The 12091-nt window shown below is 52.2% G+C and overlaps 1 protein-coding gene across 4 annotated transcripts in view; it reads left to right on the top strand.

Moving 5' to 3' along the window:
• PCSK6 (proprotein convertase subtilisin/kexin type 6) overlaps positions 1-12091 on the top strand; it is a 209848-nt gene that overhangs the window by 156337 nt on the left and 41420 nt on the right. For all 4 annotated transcript variants that reach the window (XM_061394654.1, XM_061394652.1, XM_061394653.1 and 1 more), the window contains 3 exons: positions 1594-1697; positions 3760-3877; positions 11279-11467. In XM_061394654.1, coding sequence (XP_061250638.1) covers positions 1594-1697; positions 3760-3877; positions 11279-11467 — 411 coding nt within the window. The remainder of the gene's footprint in view (positions 1-1593; positions 1698-3759; positions 3878-11278; positions 11468-12091) is intronic.

Genomic DNA, 12091 nt, shown 5'->3' on the forward strand with positions numbered 1-12091 from the left:
CTGTACCCACCTGTCTGCCAGAGGACGTGGCCCTGGGCATCTGGGGCCGCAGGTCCTCCTCTGACAGTGAGGCTGGCTGTGGTCCTCAGGTGGGGCCGTGGATGAGGGGATGGCAGGTCAGCTTGTGCCAAGGAAAATCTGGAAACTGGACCAATGGAAGCAGTTGTGATGAGGCAGCCAGGAGGCCAATATCTGGCCAGGGACAAGCACAGTGGAGAGAATGTGGTGAAGTCAGAGGAGGCCAGGGCTAGGACCGGGGAGTGAGAGCCCCCAGGGAGGAGGACACACCCCCCAGGACCCAAGCTACAGATGAATGTCTCGCAAGTAAAGAGGGGACATTTGTTGGGAAAGTAAAACAGTGCAGCTACTGTTAAAAAACTGTAATGGCTCTTCAAAAAAATTAAAGAATTACCATGTGATCCAACAATTACACTTGTGGGTGTGCACCCACAGGGATCAAAGCAGGGGCTCAAATAAATGGTTTTACGGCCATGCTGTAGCATCGTTACTCAATAGCAAAAGGTGGAAATGCCTCAGGCATCCATCAATAGGTTAGTGTGATCTGTGCAGCCACAGAGAAGAAAGGAGACCTGACCCCTGCAGCAGCAAGGGCATCACACTGCATGAACTGAGTCAGTCACAGAGGGTCAAATCCCACATGACTCCACTCATGTAAGGCACCTGGAGTCCTCGGATTCACAGATGGAAGGTGGTGGGAGTGGGGGCCAGGGATGGGAGGAGGAAGGGGGGTTAGTGCTTGATGGGTGCAGAGGTTCGGTGGCTTAAGATGATCAAGCTCTGGAGGTGAACGGTGGTGATGACTGCACAGCACAGGGAATGTATTTAATGGCACTGACTGTATGTCTAAGAACCATTAAGATGGTGCATTTCACGTTATGTATGTTTGCAAACACACAAAGAGCAGGCAGTTGGAAGGATGTTTGTGAGGACTGGTCAGGCAGGTGCTGTTGAGGAGGAGACGTCGAAGACTGGGTCTGCTCTTGTCGGTGACGCAGTCCTAGCACTGTGGACAGAGGGGTCTTGAGAGCTTGTGTTGAGAAGTGTTGAAAAGGCAGGCAAGGATATCTTATCTGCATTTTTTGTAGTAGGCAAGTGTTCTTTAACAAAGTGCCTGTACTCCACACCAGAATGCATATATCGTAAAGGTAGAGTATCTAGAATCTCAAATTCTAATGTGTGGCCAGTAGTCCTGGAAGTGGGGTATGGACAGGAGATGGCTGGCATGCCCCAGTACACAGAGCACTCCCTCACGGGGTGCAGACCAGCCCAGGTTTTCCCACCACATGCTAACACACAGTGCCGTCATCTCATGGATTCAGGGGGATTGTGGCCCAAGGCTGGACTTTCCCCAGGTGTCAGGTCACCTGCTGCACCGTCTTATCTCAGGCTTCGAGGATCAAAATTGATTCTTGACCGAGAGGGTGTGACATCTACCCTTGCCAAGTGGTAGTGTCTTGGGGCCTCCTCAAGTACAGGAGCGAGGCCAGCCCCCAATGCCCCGCCTCTGATGGACCTGGCGGTCGGCATTGCTGACTGATGTGAGTGCAGCTGTCTGTCCTTGTGTCATTGCAGCAGCCAGCTGACCTGGAGGGACGTCCAGCACTTGCTGGTGAAGACGTCCAGGCCGGCCCACCTCAAAGCAAACGACTGGAAGGTGAACGGTGCCGGTCATAAAGGTGCGGCTGAGACTCGGGGGCTGGGCAGGGCCAGGTGCCATCCGGGCAGAGCCTGTGGGTGACCTTCCAGAGCCTGTATGGGGGAACATGGATTTCTCACCAAAAAAAACCCCAGACAACAGTAATTGTGTGTCACAAGAATGAGGAGTGCGAACTTAGTAGTTTAAGCAGAGTACCTACAGTCACTTGAGTATTGGGCTCCCTAAACCTCATGACCTTTGCCATGTCAGGGACCCCAGTACCGATACTGACTTCATGGTTCTCTTTAAATTTTTGCCTATTTTTTTTTTACACAAAGGAATATATTCTAAAAGAAAACTGCATTACATCTAGTCAGTCATGTGTGTGTGTTATTGGCTCAGTCGTGTCCCACTCTTTGTGACCCCATGGACTGTGCTCCACTGGACTCCTCTGTCCATGGAATTCTCCAGGCAAGAATACTGGAGTGGGTTGTTATTCCCTTCTCCAGGGGATCTTCCCGACCCAGGGATCAAACCCAGGTCTCTTGTATTGCAGACAGATTCTTTACCACCTGAGACACCAGGGAAGCCCCCCAGTCATTCATGAGCTTGATGCCAATCATAATAAATGAAGTTTGCTTACATGCCACCTGAGGGCAACTTGCACTGTTAGCCCTGAGTAGCTTTCCCTAAGTTTCCACATCTGTGCAGTGAAGACACTGAGACGGTTATGTGAATTCCTTTCTAACTGTAGAACTTCTGTCAGCAAGTCCTTGTGTTTTAAAAGGGCTGTCTGCCATCACAGCTTGGGGCTGACCCAGGTACCGTGAGCTCAGCCCATGGTCGGGCTTGCAGCCAGGTATGTGAAGGCCTCTTGAGCAGGTGGTGATAGGAGTATGCTCCTGGATTTGTCTGTCTTGCTTGTTACCAGAGACACTTGAAAATGATTTACATTTAGCCATGGTATATTAAGGAGAACATTTTCCCTTTTTTAGGGTCAGATCCAACTATTTTGACACCAAGCCTGACATTCCTCTCTGTAAAATATAGGTCAAGCATTGTCACCCCAAGTTCCAAGAGACATTCCTTTAATGAGGAGGTTGGCTGGACCTGATGCATCCTTGTCTTACAGGGATGTTGGTGGTGATGGTTCACTGTAACAGGAGCTGACCTACATTTCAGTTTTGGCCTAATTAGTAGGAAAAGGGGTTGTATCTAGTTTTTAACCTTGCCTCCTAACTCTGAAACTCCCCTGCATGGCCAGATTAAACACTGACTCAGGCCAGCCTGTGTACTGGACAATGCTACTTTCCCCGGATGCCCTGGAAATTCCCACAGGAAAAGCAAATGGAAAAAGAGAAGAGCGGAGCCTTGTTTGATTGTCTACTGCACGCATGTTTGCGTGAGCCACAGCATCTTGGGTCTTGTTTTTCTCATCTGGTTCAAGACTCAGGGAGCACAGTTCAGTTCAATCGCTCAGTCATATCTGACTCTTTGCAACCCATGGACTGCAGTACTCCAGGCTTCCCTGTCCATCACCAACTCCCAGAGCTTGCTCAAACTCATGCCCATCAAGTTGATGCCATCCAACCATCTCATCCTCTGTTGTCCCCTTCTCCTCCTGCCCTCAGTCTTTCCCAGCATCAGGGTCTTTTCCAGTGAGACAGTTCTTCCCATCAGGTGGCCAAAGTATTGGAGTTTCAGCTTCAGCATCAGTCCTTCCAATGAATTCAGGACTGATTTCCTTTCGGATGGACTGGTTTGATCTCCTTGCAGTCCAAGGGGCTCTTTTGGGAGCACAGGTGCCAAGAATTCCCTTTAATCTAAAGAAACTGGTCCTCATCTAACAGAAAGAAAGTTCTAGACCCTCCCAGCATTTCTTTCACTTTGCACCCAGACGGGACACATTTTCTGGCCCTCACTCCTGGTCTGAAAGAGTTCTGTCCAGAGAGTAAGGCTGCCGAGACCCTGGTGCATCCTTGTGGGGGCAGGGGCTGCAGCCAGGGCACTCTGGAGCTGGCTGTGGCCCCTGCAGCTATGAGGGGACAGAGGCAGCCATCCCTGGGCATGGGGGGCTGGGTCTGAAGGCCCTGTCTTTTCAGTTAGCCACCTCTATGGATTTGGCCTGGTGGATGCAGATGCCCTGGTCGTGGAGGCCAAGAAATGGATGGCAGTGCCCCCGCAGCACACCTGTGTCGCCATCACTGACAAGAGACCCAGGTGAGCTCGGCTCCTGCACATGCACTGGGCCCTGCTGGTGGGCATTTGGGGGGTGGGGGGTGGGGATAGATGTTCACACGTGCATTCCTGTGCTTGTCGATGGGGACACATGTGCGTGCGCCAGTGTGTGTGTGTGTGTATGTGTGTACGTGTGTGTGTATACTTTCGTGCATACACGTGTGTGCATGTGTGTGCGCACACTTGTGGTGCATCTGGATATGTGTCTGCCTTTTTTTTCCTGTGGATTATGAGACAGGTAGAGGAATCGCTTCTCACTCCAGAACTGTTTCGAGGCCTTTCACTGTCGATGTCGTTCCCTTTTATCTGTTGCTCCCTCAGCCTGAGCCCCTAACGAGGACTGGAAATTCTTAGCGTGTATTTAGCGGAGCTCCCGGAGGAGGGCACTGCCCTGCCAGGGGGGGTGATGGGCAGCAATGGCACCTGCCCCAGGGTCCAGGATGGCAGCCCTGCTGCTCCTCTGTTGCAGGCAGGGTCTGGTGTCTAGGGAACACCAGTGTGTCGCTGTGTTTGGGCTCCGATGACTGGAAGGTTTAAGCGCTGGGGTTTAACCTGCCTTGAACCATGTTTCGCAGAGTCCTGACTTCACCTTCCTGCCAAGGTTGAGCACTGCCCTTTGTGTAAGTTATTCTCAGTCAGTTGCATTTGTTCATTAAAATTTTTGTTTTAAAATTTTCAGCTGTCAAGTAATCAAAATGGCAAGAACCCTGTTCCATTAGGCTCAGATGATCCTCCTGAATTCTGCGTTGCCACTGTCCCTTTTACCCTTTTTTAGAGTGTTTCTCTAGGCCTTAAAATCTGATGAAGAATGGAAGAATGAGATGCATTCTTTTCTAGCATTTATAACCTTTGGAAAATGTGTGTTTTTTAAAAAAATGATGAGGTGATTGCTTTGTCAACAAATATAGATCACTCTCTGAGGTCGCCTTTTCCGTGAAGGCATCCACTTCTTATAATATGCCCTTTTGCGATAAAATTTTCAGAGAAGTACTTTTTGTTGATGCCTTGTGTGCAGTAGGAATTCAGAAAGTATTTGTTGGATGAATACCACACAGTGGGAGCTTTGGAAAAATTACATTTCCCTCCTGATGCTGATGGTGAAGACTGACTGTCAGCTCGTCCCTCCAGGCCTGACCAGCTGGTCGGCCAGCAGATAGGTCTCACTCTTGACGCTGGAAGGCATCGCTTTCTCTGGGGAGCCTTAGACTGTCCTATTCAGAAGAAAGTAGAAGGTTCCCTGAGCCTGAGGAGGCCTGTCGCATTCTTCCGCATGGTTGGTTGGGAGATGCCTAGCTCACAGGTCCTCAGGCTCCAGGTTACGTGACGCCTGCCCGGGGCTGCGTCCGGGCTGCAGCCCTTCCCTCCCACTGGCCTCCCCGTCGGGCGGCTCCTGAATGAAGCATTCTTCTCCTGCCAGAAATAGTTTTAAGATGGGAGAGTGGTGCCTCGGTGGCGCAGGGTTGTTTTTATTTTTATTTTATTTTGTTTTTTAAGTGCTGGTCCATGGAGTCTAGACAGCACGGGTGGAGGGGCGCAGCCGTCACACACAGTGTGACATTGTTTCTGTCCTTTGAGGAGGGAAAGGCCACATACTCCAGCGGACAGGAGAGTCGCACATGTCTCTAAGGGAAAATCGTCTTTGCGTTCAGCAGCCTTAGCCTCGCAGGACTAGTCAGCCAACCAGCTGTCCGACACCACAGACTCAACTACAGGTTCGGTTGTCCCCAGGGACGTGAGGGCCAGGACACAGACACATGGGCCACCAGGCGGGTGCTCCGCATGGAATCACATGCCCGCTTTGACCTGTGGTCACAGCCTGCCTGCCGGGGTCACTTGAGCCACATGCTCGGTGCCCCCTGTGCTTATGGCCGGTTTCCTTTGTCGGGTTCTTGTGTAGCTTTGACTAAGCTGCTCGGATGGTTTGGCTTAAAGATGAAAAGGAAGTCTTCCCACACACCTGCTTCTCCTCCCCTGCTTCTCCTTGCTCCCTCTCCACGGATGCTTCTTGGTCCAGGGGTCCCCCAGGATGGCTGTTCATTCTCTCAGCCTCTTTCTGGTTTCTTCTCATGGTGGAATCCAGGAATGCTGTGAGTGTCCTAGACCCAGCTTTAGTGCTTCCTGTGGAGAGCAGAGAGAGAGAGAGAAGAGAGAGACAGAGAGAAAAGGAGAGGGAGACAGGGAGGGAGAGAGAGACAGCGAGGGGGAAGAGGGGGCCTCCTTGGGCATCTTGTGCAGACCTTTGTACCCACATGGGACTCATTTCCCTGCCCTCCCTCCTGAGTGGAAGGACGAGTCTACCCCAGTGTGAACTTCAGAGAACCTTGTTCACTGGGATTAAGTGCAAGCGTCCTGGTAAGTCTGCAGTGATGTCGGTGAGGTCGTGTGGGGTTGTGGGCCAGAGGCTTGGGTGTCCCTGGTCATGTGCAGGGCAGGAATGAAGAGTACCAACACCTCTCCACCCTCCTTCCCCCCACAGTCCTCCCTGGGGTATGTCCTGTCCAGGGAGATGGTCCCCCTGACCGTGACCAGAGGAGTCCCGGGACTACCCTCTCTGCAGATCCAGCCTGTGCTCAGACATGGGTGTCATACCCACTGTGCCCTGGAGGACTGCTTAGGCCCTGCTGGTGTCCCTCTGCTGGCAGGCTCCAGCGCCACCCCGAACCTGAGTCAGGCTCGGGCCAGAGGGGCAGAGGGCCAGCAGCACAGCAGAGAGGTGGTGATGGGGAGAGGGGGCAGGCTGCCATCAGGGACTGTCGGGGGAGCGGTCAGTCATTCTCTGCAGAAAGGCCATACTGACCTCCTTGTCTGGACGCTGTGTATCCAGGGTCTGGCAGTGGAGGGACGGCAGCCTGTGTCTGTCGGCATCCCTGAAGTTCATGGAGTAGGCCGTGGAGCCACCAGGAGAGGCCAGGAGAGAGGCGCCCTTGGGAGTGGGGTGGTGAGGAAGGAGAGGGGCCAGGCACCCCCTGCTCACCAGGGGCCAGCCCTCCCCGCACCCCTCAGAGGCCAGCCCTTCCCCAACTCCTATTCGCAAACACTGATCTCCAGATCTCCATGGGCCACCTGATTATAGCCTTCACCCACCCTACCCCGGAGCAGCCCCCGGCACCCACAGAACAGGCATCAGGGCCAAGCATGGCCGGGTGGCTGTCAGCGAGTGTGGAGTCTTGGCCCAGCAGGAGGGCAAGTCCCTTGACCTCACCGGGCACATTCATGTTTGAGAATGACTTGTCCAGGCCATAGAGGTGACACTGCAAGCATGAGTGGAGGCCCAGCCTCTGTTGTAACGTGCAGGCACACAAGGATGGCATTCTTGACTGGTTTTGGGTACAAATGGTTTAAACCTCCTTAGAAGTTTCTGTCCACTAATGGAAAGTAAATAGGGTCATGACCAGTGCCATCTACCTGTGCAAAATTATTTTAAAGTCTAGGGGTGTCAGATAGAAAAGGGTGAAATGATACTTTTATAACCTTTCTGAAAGTGAAAATCAACCTTAATATAACTCCCGTGAATGAAAAAGAGTCCCAGCTTTTAAAAATCTTATCTGACCCATAGGATTTTCTAGCTAGCATGTCCCTACATCTTTAAAGACCCAGCTACAGTTGGACAGTTGATGACATTTGTGCCTCCCAACTCCATGCTGAAAGACAGCCAAGCAAGAGGAGTTGACCTGCTCGTCTTCGGTTTCAGCAGGTTTGGAAGGTTACCATCCAGACAGTGTGTAGTTTAGTGTGGCTCGTCTTTTATTAAAGAACTCACCCACCATGCAAAGATACTTCAAAACTAAAAGCTTTGACTCAGGGTTATCTCCAAAGCAGAACATCTATTTCTAGATGTTCAAGAATTAACTGTGCATTAACCACATGCTGTTTACTCTTCTGGTGTCTCGTTAAACCAGACCACATGTGATGGTCTTTTTATAACAGTTCTGCTTATAAATATGTAGTGGGTTGATGGGTGATGATTATCAGGAGCTTACTGTGTGCCAGCCTTTGTTCTAAGCACTGTGTGTATGGATTCACTCATTCAAAACCCCCAACACGGGTGTGAGGTTTGGAAATTATCATTATTTTTTTTTAAATTTGGCTGCAGCCTCATTGCTGCACAGGCTTTTGTCTGGTTGTGGTACATGGGCTTCTCATTGCAGTGGCTTCTCTTGTTGCAGAACACGGGCTCCAGAGTACAGGCTCCTTAGTTGTGGCGCACAGGGTTAGTTGCTCCACAGCTTGTGGCATCTTCCCAGATCAGGGTTGAACCCGTGCTCCCTGCAGTAGAAGCATGGAGTGTTAACCAGTGGAATGCCAGGGAAGTCCAATGCTCCCTGCTTCTGAGATGAATATTGGAACTTGAATGATACAGTTGTCCTTGTTGTTCTAGGAAGTCACCATAGACACTGGAGAGATACAGGCAAGGTTCCCAGGGGTTCTGAAACACTCTGGGCCAGGATGCAGGTCTGGGCTTGAAACTAAGCTGGGGAGGGGTCTTCCAGGTGGGAGTGCAAAGTGAGGCAGACTTGGGAGATGTTACAGGTTCAGTTCCAGGTCACTGCAATAAAACAAGTCACATGAACTTTTTGGTTTCCCGATGCATGCAGAAGTTACATTTCTAAAACACTGTAGTCTGTTGTGTGCAATAGCACTGTGTCTAAGAGGACAATGTACCTACCTTAGTAAGAAGTACTTTACTGCTAAAAAGAAAAAAAAGAAGGACTTTTACTGCTAAAAAAAAAAAAAAGACTCACCATCATCTGAGCCTTCAGTGAGTTGTAATCTTTTTACAACTGTACATCAAACATCACCAGAACTTTATTAAAAGTGTGAAACCTTCAAAGATCATTGAAGAGTTTGAAATATTGTGAGAATTGCCAAAATGTGACAGAGATACACGAAGTGACCAAATGCTTTTGGAAAGGTGTGGCTGACAGACTTGGCTGCTGCAGGGTTACCACAATTTGTAAAGCACGGCAGTGGAGGGAGGTCCCTGTGCTGACTGCCGCGGCCCCCCAAGCAGAGTGGAGGGGACGGGGGGCACCCGTGCTGCCCAGCTTCTCCTGCTCTTCCCCAACACTTGGTTTACTCGAAAACAGTTCTGCCTCTGGTTCTGAACGTCACTTGGATGCCCTAAGGTTATAAGCACCGTGACTAGGTGAGTGTCTTGAATTTAGTAAATTGGGAACTTGTCTCTACAGATATACGAGCAATTAGATGGTGTCATGTGCTAGAGAAAGCTGAATGCAAGATCTAGGAAGTGGCTATGAGCCTTCAGGCTGGTCGCTGTTCCCCACCTTCCCTGAGAGGGTTGCTGCTGAGGGGAGTAGGATGAAGGAACACCTGGAGGGTCCAGCATTGAGTCTGGCACAGCTCAGCAGGAAGTGACACATCTCTGTCCCCAGAGCCCTTTTCCAGGAGGGCAGCTCCCACAGCTTGAATATCACTGGGTCTGAAGGGACCTCTGAAGTCCTCAGGCTCTCTGGGGTCCTGGAGAGATGGCTTTGTGCACAGATGACAGTTTCAGAGTTTAGTAGCAGAAGAACATTCTGAGTCATCTTGGGAGCTTTACAATCTTTCTAGATCAGCTTTTGTGATTAATGTGCAGCTTACCTGTGTTTGTGTTTCTGTGCATGATTTGACTGAAACCCTGCAGCTTCTGTGCTCAGCCCAGCCAGTGTGTGTACCCTCAGGGAGGGCCAGCAGCTGGGGTCCCCAAGAGACGCTGCCAACCTCAGTGAGGACGCCACGTGTGCTCCCTAAAATGTGCTTTCCTCTTGGGGCATCAGCTCCAAGGCCAGGCTGGGGAGGCAGCTGTGGGGAGTGTGGGGGTCTTTACTTCTGTTCCTGTACCCTGAGGTCAGGCCCCTCATCACTGGTAGTGGGGTTTCCTGGGTGGGATGCATTTCTAGGGCAGGGTGATGGCTCCCCATCCCAGCTGGCAGGTGGTTGAGGGTGGGAGCTTGGTTGTGACTTTTGTGTCTGTTTCACCCCTGTCTTGCTTTTTAGCTGAGGAGAGTGTAGGGTTGCTTAGTGAGTCTTCACAGGAGAGTGTCCACCACCCCCTTCCCCAGCACCCACATTGCCTCCTCAATGCAGGAGGTAGGAATAGTTTACCTGAAGATGAGTGAATGCCCGTGGGGCTGGGCGGGGCTGCTGACCACCAAACACTGACAGTAAAACCTAGGAAAAGCACTGGGAGAAGTAAGCATCTCTGTCAGTTTACAACGTATACAAGTCATGTTTTCAAATATTTAGAGAGTCTCCAGAGGAATTACATCACTGTTTATAAGTGTTTTGATTGTTTTTTATGACTCAGGCCCTGTCGAGCCAAGCGATTTAATTCCGGAGACACTGAGCCCACACGGGAGCTCCCTCTGGGGGAAGCCCCCTCCCCAGAGGGAAGTCGGGCATAGTGGAAACAGCGCTCCCCGCAGTAGACTGAGTGCTGGCCCAGCGTCGCAGAGTTACTCCTGTGCTGCTGGGCAGAGCGTGGCCTTTCTTAAGCTCACAGGCCATCAGAGTGAGCTGTGCAGGTGCAGCACTGGCGGGTGGCCTGGCCCGGCTCTGCAGCAGTGTTAGGGGAAGGCTTGTCTGCTCCATCTGGGGAGTCCTGAGGGATCAGGGTATGGTGCCTATCCCCAGAGACCACCCCAGATGGTAAACACCCTTGGGTTTGTTCAGAGCACAAACTCCCTTGTGGGGTGGGGGGGCGGCCAGCGTTCCATCAGGACCGTCCAGAGCAGACTTCCTGTCCAGCCTCCATGAAGAGTCCTCTGGTCCAGTCACCGTGACCTCCACCAGTGACCCCAGGTCCCTTGTCCCTCTCCTACTTCCTGGCTTCTTGAATGTGATTGTGGGTCCATGTAGACATCTGTGTCGGACAAGGTGGCTCAGGTGGACGCAGAGGACTCGGAGCCTCACATGTGTCCATGTGTCCCAGCTCTGCCCCTCCACAGCTCTGTGACCTCTCTGGGTTAAATGGGTCGGTCCTTGTCAGTATGCAGGCCAGGGGCCAGTGCCCGGCATGTAGTCAGCTCAGAAAGTGTTTGCTGTTGTTAGCATTCGGCATCATGACCTGTATCCTCAAGGCCAGTCTTTGAGACAGAGTGATGGGGTTTTAAAGCCTCTCATACCCCAGGATGCTCAGGAGACTAGCTGGCCACACTGAGGGGGCCGAATTCTGGGTGTGCAGGCTGAGTCTGCGCAGGAAGACACTAAGTCTCTCTGAGCAAATCCCAGAATGATCAACCCTTTCAGGGCAGGTGATGTGACTCTGACAAGCGTGTCTAAGAGGGAGACACAAGGGGCTTTGGCTGGGAGGCCTGTCCTGTCCCCTGGTGCACAACTTAGGGGTTTGGAGCCCCACACTAAGCCCACCCCCACCCCTGGCAGGAGCATCCCGGTGGTGCAGACGCTGTGGACCACCGCCCTGACCACTGCCTGTGCCGACCACTCAGACCAGCACGTGGGCTTCCTGGAGCACGTGGTGGCCCGCATCTCTATCTCCCACCCGCGCCGTGGCGACCTGCAGATCCACCTGACATCCCCCTCTGGGACCAGGTCTCAGCTGCTGGCGAAGAGGTGAGTCCAGGTGGGCAGGGGCCGGGGGCTAGGGGATGGGGTCCAGAGGGGTGGCTGGGTGAGAGGTAGGTAGGGGCTGGGCGCAGCTCAGTGTCACAGGACTCTGCAAGGTGCCAGCATATTGGGGGCTCTGGAGACACACACATGCAGCCCCCCAAACCTGAGAAATAGCCTCCTGCAGCCTAGCCTTCAGACATCCAGAACCTTTTCCACTTTTTCTATCACTACGGGCAGTGGTAGAGGCCGTGGCTGTCTGGTGGAGAGATGCGAGGCCCTGCTGGGCTCCCCCTCGTAGCACAAGGGTGACAGTGGTGTCTCCCCTCTGGAGGGGGCCTGGGCCACCTTCTGCACTTGGGGAATGGTGTGGGCACAAGCATTTGAGGATGCCAGCCGGCAAGCTGCAGCTTTGTGCTATTTTGCAACCAGAGTTGTTGTTAGAACTTTTAGACGTTTCCTTTAAAAATCCACAAGTCTAGTCTTCTTTAGAAATTGGAATCTGTCCAATTTTGTCCAGGCTTGCATGCTATGGGCAGACACTCACTAGAGCGGTCAGCGCCTGTCTCTGCATCAGCTGAGGCTGGACGGGGCTGCTCATCTCCCGGCCCTCTTGAGGTCACTTCTTGG

The sequence above is a fragment of the Bos javanicus genome, chromosome 21, assembly GCF_032452875.1.
Source record: "Bos javanicus breed banteng chromosome 21, ARS-OSU_banteng_1.0, whole genome shotgun sequence".
Taxonomy (NCBI): Eukaryota; Metazoa; Chordata; class Mammalia; order Artiodactyla; family Bovidae; genus Bos; species Bos javanicus.